Source organism: Hippocampus bargibanti, linkage group LG10 (assembly GCF_051943395.1).
Source record: "Hippocampus bargibanti isolate YZ-2025 linkage group LG10, ASM5194339v1, whole genome shotgun sequence".
Lineage (NCBI taxonomy): Eukaryota > Metazoa > Chordata > Actinopteri > Syngnathiformes > Syngnathidae > Hippocampus > Hippocampus bargibanti.
This window is the reverse complement of record NC_142743.1, coordinates 16746050-16754645: the sequence shown is the minus strand read 5'-3', so window position 1 is coordinate 16754645 and position 8596 is coordinate 16746050. Positions and strand designations below refer to the sequence as shown.

The 8596-nt window shown below is 39.4% G+C and overlaps 1 protein-coding gene and 1 pseudogene across 2 annotated transcripts; one reads left to right on the top strand and one right to left on the bottom strand.

Moving 5' to 3' along the window:
* Nucleotides 1-285: 285 nt before the first annotated feature.
* LOC148892684 (uncharacterized) lies at nt 286-5695 on the bottom strand. Of its 2 annotated transcripts, none has more exons than XM_089007126.1 (3): nt 5253-5695; nt 3563-3699; nt 286-2869 (listed from the first exon to the last, which is right to left on the bottom strand). In XM_089007126.1, the coding sequence occupies exons 1-3, from the start codon at nt 5500-5502 to the stop codon at nt 851-853; spliced, it is 2406 nt and encodes an 801-aa protein (XP_088863252.1). In that variant the 5' UTR covers nt 5503-5695; the 3' UTR covers nt 286-850. The 2 variants fall into 2 exon arrangements, with proteins under 2 accessions (XP_088863252.1, XP_088863253.1); XM_089007127.1 differs by having other exon boundaries at nt 3581-3699.
* A 74-nt stretch (nt 5696-5769) lies between these two features.
* LOC148892683 (uncharacterized) lies at nt 5770-7204 on the top strand (annotated as a pseudogene).
* The last annotated feature ends 1392 nt before the right edge of the window (nt 7205-8596 follow it).

Genomic DNA, 8596 nt, shown 5'->3' with positions numbered 1-8596 from the left:
TGAATATCAGCTCTTACAGCAGCTCCTATACTGTATACTTTTTGTTCTTCTCCTTGGTTCCTTTTATAACTTTGCTGCTGAAAAATTGGAATTTTTTCTATTATTTTCTATTTCTTGGAATTTTTTCTATTGCGAGACAATTAAAGGTTTTGTGATTCTTATTACATTCATTGTGGCGGTGTTGAGCCTAAAAGATGAGAACTGTGTCAGTGTTACAGTGTTACATTTTATAATGTAAACATGTGTTTTGCTAAACCTCCATAGGTTCAATTAGCTACACAAGGACAATATTGGGAAAGTTTTTAATGGAACATTTCACAATCAGGCTTCTGACATGAAAATGTCAACAAAGAACGAAATGCAGTGCGTCATTTATCTATTTGCACATACAACATTTTCACAACCATATGGCGCACCGTATTAAAAAGCATAGTGTACTATTAGTCTATTTAACACGTAAACAAGTATCATTCCCACATCCGCAGGCTGGCTGTCCTCACTTATTTCTACCCTTCTTCTCTATAAGAATATCTCGGCACAACATCAGCGAGTCAGGCAGATCCCTCATTGAAGTCACACAACATTATTCATTTTGGGACTGCATGCGCAATGTGGGTCGCATTATCAGGCACCCCATCCATTTGAAGAGAATTTAATACTTAAGTGCATCTTATGGTTGTGAAAATACAATATACACTATACAAATGAGCCAAAAATATACAGGTATATTAACATCGGAACATATACCTACAAGTTACTGACAAGTATATTCAAAAGACAAGACTGTTTTTTGATTTCACACATGAAATTTTACACACAAAAAATAGTTAGATTTGAAAAAGGCTCTCTTTCATTTGACTTTATGTACATTTTTAACATGCTTTTTCAGGTGTCCAGACTGTGTAAAATGTTTGGGGCAATGGGGGCAAGAATGTGGTTTCTCTCCTGTATGGATGTACTTGTGTCTTTTCAGGTTGTTGTAGTCTAAAAATCCTTTCCCACAATATGGGCACCAGTGTCTTTTCTCGCCGTTGTGCCATCGCAGATGTACAGTGAGTTCCACTCTCCTGACAAACTTTTTTTCACACAGATGGCAGTGGAATGGCTTCTCACCTGTGTGGATCCGTGTATGGGTCTCCAGATCTCGCTTTGTGAAGAAGGACTTGTTGCAGAGCTGACAGACAAATGGCTTTATTTTGCCATGCACCATCTGGACATGTTTCGTGAGGCCAAAACCATAGACAAAACCCTTCCCACATTCCTGGCAGATGTGGATCCTCCTATTGCCATGTACTCTGCCATGTCGTTTTAGACCTTTGGAGTCAGGGAAGCTCTTTCCGCATAATCTACAAGAGAACGGCCTGTGACCGGTGTGGAGACTGATGTGGCTCTCGAGAGCAGCGCTGCTACTCAGAATGCGACCGCATTCTTTGCACTGATTCTTCAGCAGCTGCTCACCAGTGACGGTTAGAAGATGCGGTGGTGATACAATAGATGAGGTTTTTACACGTGCCAGGTGGTGAGAGAGACGCTCGGGAGAACTTGTAGAATGGTCCAGAGAACTTGGAATGCTTGTCCGTCCCTGGAACGACCTTGTTTCTCTTAAAAAGGCTGCTTTTCTCGCTCGAGTCCACACAAGTTGAGAAGGACGTCTATTTGTCGTTTCATTGGTGGTATATTGGTTCGTGGTTTGATTCGGTTTCTTTAATTTTGTTTGCTTACTTTTGTCGACCGTCTTTGCCTTTGCTGATGCTTTAGGTAATTTCTTTGCATTTTGTAACTTTAAATCGTGTTCTGAAACAGTCCCAGTTTGATTGGCTCTGGTTTTCTTAGCTTTGCTTCCTTTCGTGTCACTTGGAGTTACACTATTTTTAGCCAATATGGGCCACAGATCTTGAGTATTTTCCTGATCAGAGACAAATCTTTCATGGGTCTCAGGTGGGAATTTAGACTTTCGAGTGGCGGTGGCATCTTTTGTTGTACTGGATCTGAGACACAAAGTAGTGGCTTTTAATTTGCTTGGGCCATCCTCCAGTTTAATGGGAGCAGGCTTTCTGATGATCACAGCTAGCGGATTTGTTTGTGTTTGTTTATCTTCACTTGAACCTGATGCAAGAGTCTTGTTACAATATCCTAACTTTTCAGAGACAGCATAATTCATACAAGGTTTGCCCGTACAAGCGCTCAACGGAGATAATTTTGTCATGTCCCTTGCACCTGTGGTTGATTTTGACCCAGGATGTAGACTAGATTCATATGTTGAACTTGAAAGATCTTCAGCTGTAAAGGGCTTTTCATGGTTTATTGGACTGCGTTTAATTCTATCTCCCATTTTGCGACTGTTAGACTGAAATGCATGTTTTGCGTTGACATGGCAGATGGTTGTTTCTATGGGTGGTGGTGGTGAGATAATTAAACCACTGTCTGGAGATGTTTCTATCGACAGAATATACTTCCTTGAGGTACGGTTTGCGGGGCTAACAGAAACAGGATCAACTACAGTCCTGCTTTCATGTAAACTGATATCGCTAGCCTGTGGCTTCATGAGACTTACTTGGGAAAATTCAGTGTCTTCTTGTGGGTCTGCCGGACACAAGGGGCTTGTCATATTTATACAAAAAGTTACAGGCTCTTTGGTAGGCTCTGGTTCACTAGCAGTGCCAATCTCAAATTTGGGTTCCTGAGAGTTTTCAGTCGGATGTCGTTTGTTTAATGTTTCAGGAGTTGTTTTTGTTCTTTCAGCTTGAGAGCGCATTTTGAGGTGGCATCGGAGATTGGCGGCAATGGATTTTGGCGGCGACTTTCTGCTGCCATCAGTACTGGTCCCTTCAGAAACAGATTGGACAGATGTCGACTCATCTGTTAAATCCTACAAGAGAAGGTACATTTCATGCAGGTTTTATGTTAAGGAGAAACACAATCAACCAATTACAGTACAGGTTTAAAAGTCATGGCTCGGGAGCCAAATCTGGCCTGCCACATCATTTTATTCGGTCTGTGAAAGCAAATCACGCATGTCAAGTGCCATGATGCTTGCTAAAGTCCCAACAGAAATTTCAAATTGTCGTATGTCCACCACAAAAACAGTCATTATTCTTGACTTCAGATTTGAAAACTGGTTATTCATTAATTTGTTGTGCATTCTGTATGTAATATATGGGGGAGATCAAACAATCTAATGGTTTCCCCAAATTCATAACGGCCCTCGAGAGGAAACGTAACTACAACGTGGCCCGTGGCAAAAGATGGGTTTAATACCCCTGAATTACGGCATAATCAATAATGATTTACTTTTTAATTAAGGCTGCAACATCAAAATGGTGCAATCAATAATTATAAGTGTTGGAAACACATTTGTTGTGGAAGGTGATTCTTACTTCAGTCTCACAGCACATGGCACAGTTATTATTTATGTCAGTCGTGCAATACACCTTAGCCGTAAAATGTCACAGAAGAACAGCAGTGTGGTGGAAGTATACCCATGTGACTAGTGCGGAACTAGTGTGTTTATGAAACATAACTGGGGCAGAGTGCCATCTAAAAGGGTTAAGCATTTCACTACCGTTGGCGTTGAACGCACATTCTTGAAACTGTCATAGTCGTGGTCCATCAGTGAGGTGCAGACAACATACTCTTCATCACTTGGTTTGGTTTGTTGTAACGTGGTTTGCACTTCCAGCAAAGAACAGCGAGGAATGTCTGCAAATGAAAAAGCAAAGTCAAATTTCCATCCTAAAATGCATTTACGATATGCAATGTTGACTGCTCGGTATCTCAGTACAATGTTTAGGATACAGAGGCATTAGTGAGGTGGACTTTACTTACTAACTGACATGACGTAAACGATTACAAAAAATATATAATTTAGTGCAAGAATACCACTGACATGATTTGAATGCAAAGCAAAGAAAAATGAAGCGACATCGAGGAGGATCTCCTTACTATATCCAGGGATCCTCATGTGAAACATGCATTGACACTATGTTGTCAGAAGAGGGGAAAAATAGTCTCAATCATTATGGCAATGTAACATGGCTGTCCTCTTGCTGTCTGAAATATAGCGGTATCGTTTTACTTACAATCATACAAAAACAAAACAGCCTTAGACCCTGAATGGATCGGATTTGTTCTACATTGGACGCACCGTTCACAGCAAAAAAAGTAGAGAACACCCCCTGTCTGGGATCATTTTGAGCTGATCTCTCCATAACAGGTACAAATTAGAATAACCAGTGCAAATATATAATATAAACTACTGTGACAACACGGCATATCCGTTGTTTTAATGTCTTCTACTTGTTGATATTTTAAAAGGTGAAGTGTAAACTTTGTTCGAAAGAACTGAACACTTTGCCATCAACAAAAATGAATCAAAGGTGTGTCTTGTTCCTTGTCTGTGTGTCAATGTTTAAAGTAAAGCTATTACTCTTTCAAGTAGCACAAGCATATTGATTCACATCACAACTCTCTTCCATTTTTACGCAAGATGATAAGGGCTAACAAAGAAAAAAAAAGTTGGCACAATTCTTAGTTTTATCTCAGAAGTCTGACTTAGTTTTGAAAGGCACTTCTAAATGAAATGTATTACAGTTATGATCAGAATCAGAATCATCTTTATTGCCAAGTATGTAGAACACACAAGGAATTTGTTTCCGGTAGAACACGCTGCACTAGTATCGTTGTAAAAAAAAAACTGCTAAGTGGCACTATACAGTTCCATTTTGGCTACTGTTGAAGATTATTGAGGGCGGAATTGATGATTATTATGATTGTTAGGAATACTGTATTATGATTATTACTCTCAGAATCCTGACTTTAATCTTAAAATTCTGACATTAAAGTGAGGAAAGTGGCCAAAAATGAACCATTTGGGTGGAAAGCCTCATTGCTTCATGATGCCTTATTTCACCATCACTACTCATTACTCCACCCAGGGAACTTGATCTTAAACATGCACTTAGACGTCTTCAAAATTGACCTTTTTCTTCAAACATACGGAAACTGATATTATTCCCATTCTAAATTATTATTATTATTCCCAAGGTCTAAATTAGCTAAATATATCAGTTATTGTGATCTTGGACGTCCGACACCTTCAAAAAAAAGTACAGACGACGGCTGAAGAAACCTTTTCATCGATGGACCACTCCTGTACGACTGAGAGCTTACACAGACGTCTAATAAAATACGTATTTGTGCATAACTGTAATAAACACTGTTTCCAATGGGACATTACGACTCACAAAACTCACCACATTGAACTGCTATTTCGTGCATCTTCAAACGGCCACTTTGGGTGGACTCATTGATCGCCAGGGTTTCCGCATCCTTTCTTTGTCTGCATGTTGTTTTGAGAGCCTCGTTCTCCGTCTTAACCTCTGACAATTCCGCCCTCAATTCTTCAACCAAAGTTTCAAATAGTTTGGTCGTTTCTACAATTGTGCTCTTCACCACACTCTCCATCACGGAGGTGAACTTATTTTGAAAATCGTCCGTTGACATCCTATTGTTATTATTTCGCCTGAGTCACGAATTACAGGTCTACTTTTATACCATTTACAACATTAGTCCATGTTTGGCATGACGTACTACAGTCGTCAAACCGTCCTCGCGCGACCGTTTCCACTAATTTTGCTCAAACTGCCAAATGTGACGCAGGTCTCGTGCGATTGACTTTTCAGACAAGAAACGCGCATGCGTGACCTACTAAACTCATACGGCTCATTGTTTTTGACCCAGGTTGCTTTTGTAGACCACTGAAACTTCTTAATGCCTTCCAAAGTAAAATGGTCTATCTGGATATGCATTAATGTCAACGTATTCCCATAAGAATATTAGCTATAAATTTGGCATCACTGTAATTTTTGTATTATGTCCTATCATTCTTGCCGTATTTAAAAGTCGTTATTATACGGAAGACATATTTAACATGTTGACGCCCTTATTAAATTTGTCCAAATGCAATTGCCATAGTTTAACCCCGGAAGTACTAGGGAACGGCATCCTTATGTGCGGAAATGAAAAATCCAATCCAGGAAGAAATAAAGCTGCTTTGTAAAGATTCCACATGCAGTCTTCGGTGAAAAGGGTCAGCCGAGACTTAAAAAAGCCTCCTCGCATACCACCAGGAAGGATTGCAGCATTGTCTCAAATTCACTCTCAGACATTCAACATAAATCCGCTGAGCAAAATTCCCTCCACATTTGCGCTCTTAGTCCAGCAAGATCATCTTGCAAACAAATTAACTGCCTCGCTATGTATTAACAACAGAGCACAGCCCCTGTCGGCAAACTCCCATCATGGACATCTTTTATCCCATCCAGACTGTCATCCGGTTTTCAGACACTCCCTGCGATGTGGGAAGTGTGGGAGATGTTTCCCTCACCCTAGCAACCTTGAGGCTCATGCAGACCCACACAGGTGAGAGACCCTTCTGCTGCACGTTGTGCGGTCGCAGCTTCACCAAACTAAGCAATTTGAAAGCCCATCCGCGAATCCACACCGGGGAGCGGCCATACTGCTGCTTGGCAGGCGGAAAACGATTCACACAGAAATGTAACCTAAAACGGCATCAGTGGATACATGATGTATGATGGACAGGAAACTGCTTTGACACAACCGATTTTGTCTACAGAGTATATTTCGTGTTTAAAAGACAGGCCATATGAGGTTGTCTGAATAATGTCATTTCACAAATATTAATTCTGCCATTTCCATGGTCTAGACCAGGTGTCGGGAAACTATAGCTCGGAGCCATCTATGGTTCTTTTGATGATTGCATCAGGCTCTCCGACAAGACTTAATACGTAGTCTCGCTTTTTCGCTGTGTATTTCCTGTTTGGGCGGCAGTTGGCGTAAAGCACAATTTTGATTGGATGATATGGCCGTTGATGTCGAAACAGGTAAACGCCCCCTTTTAAATAAACATTTTTACTTGTTTGTTTATTTATTTATTTATTTATTTATTTATTTTTATACACCGGAAAATACAGTACTTTGAAACCTATTTGTGTTATAATATGGTGTCATGCTTCAATATTTAGATTAGCTCTCTATTGGCTTGCTAGCTAGCTTTCTATCTATTTGTCTTACTCTTCTATTTGAGTTACTTCCGGGTTGAATGAATGGTGGCGCGTGTGGCTGCCGCTGCTCACCCACAGAAAAGCTTATCCTGTGACTGTAAAGTGACCTTGAGAGTTTTGAAAGGCGCTAATAAATTAAATGTATTATTATTATTATTATTATTATTATTATTATTCCTTGTGTGTTCTACATACTTGGCAATAAAGGTGATTCTGATTCTGATTCTGATTATTATTATTATTATTATTATTATTATTATTACACTAAATCAATACACAATACAAGTGCAAACAACTGTACCATAGAAATTGGAGCATATCGGAAACAATATAAGATGGCAAACATCAAAGTTTTGATGTACCCCGCCTACGGCCCGAAGACCGCTGTGGCAGGCTCTTGCGCTCCTGCCATTTTATTGGGAATACGCATTGACAGCATAACAATCATTGAAATTGTCGCTGTAAATTGTGCTTCTAGGCTTGGTGTGTGTGTGTGTGTGAGAAAGAGAGAGAGAGAAATAGGGGGACCGACGCAGATATATATACTATATATAGAGAGAAAGTGAGGGAGAGTTTAGGAAGATAAATGTGTTTTCAAACAGTTCCTTTGTTGTAGATGCTATCAGCTCTAAAGAGAGATTTATGTTAGTTCCAAGGAGAAATCCATTACCCTTAGGGAGCAAGTGGCAAATACCTTCCACAACATACATACATTATTTTTTTCCACATTTTATCTCCGAAAAAAGTATATATTTATTTTTTATTTGATGTTGCCATTTGGATTTTGATGTCATTTAGAAGTTGAGTTGACACCTGATGCCCCTCGGGAATCCATATTGTTTATGAAACTTTTGATTATGTTTCTGTCAATACCAATTCAACAATGTGTGAGAAAAACAAAAGAATCAAGAATTCACAGTACCATTTATATGCTTTCAAAACATTTCAATCATTGCAGCAGAGATGTTTTTGCTAAATTGTTTTTCTTTTGATCATCTCTTCGTAATGTCTTCTGCTATTCTGAACAACCCTTTAAAAAATTTAAATGGAGCGCCGATCATACATTTAACCTCCTTTTCTTTTCACGCACAACTGACTTCATTGAATCTATCATTGATTTCTTTTCAGAAAGCTCTTTATAAACTCATCCCGTGCTTTTTGCCCCAATTCACGTTTATATAAACAGAACTGGCTGGAAAAAAGTTACAGTCTGTAGAGGTCAGTGTTGCCCCATAAAACTAATTAATCGCTCATCCAACGTCATTTGTAATTGAGCTGCTGCTTCTATTTCTGATAAATGTTGTGCAAATCAGACACGCAATATATGACAAATGAGGGGTTTAACCTTGATTTTCTGTTTCATTTAATTTGTTTCTCTCATCGCACTAATGACACTAATGGTGGAGAGGGGAAAAACATCTGTTCTGTATGTTGCACTTAACTTGGCTTAACTTGAAGTGACTACACATTTGAGAAACTGACAAACTAAAAGAAGGAGACTGAGACTAGAAAAC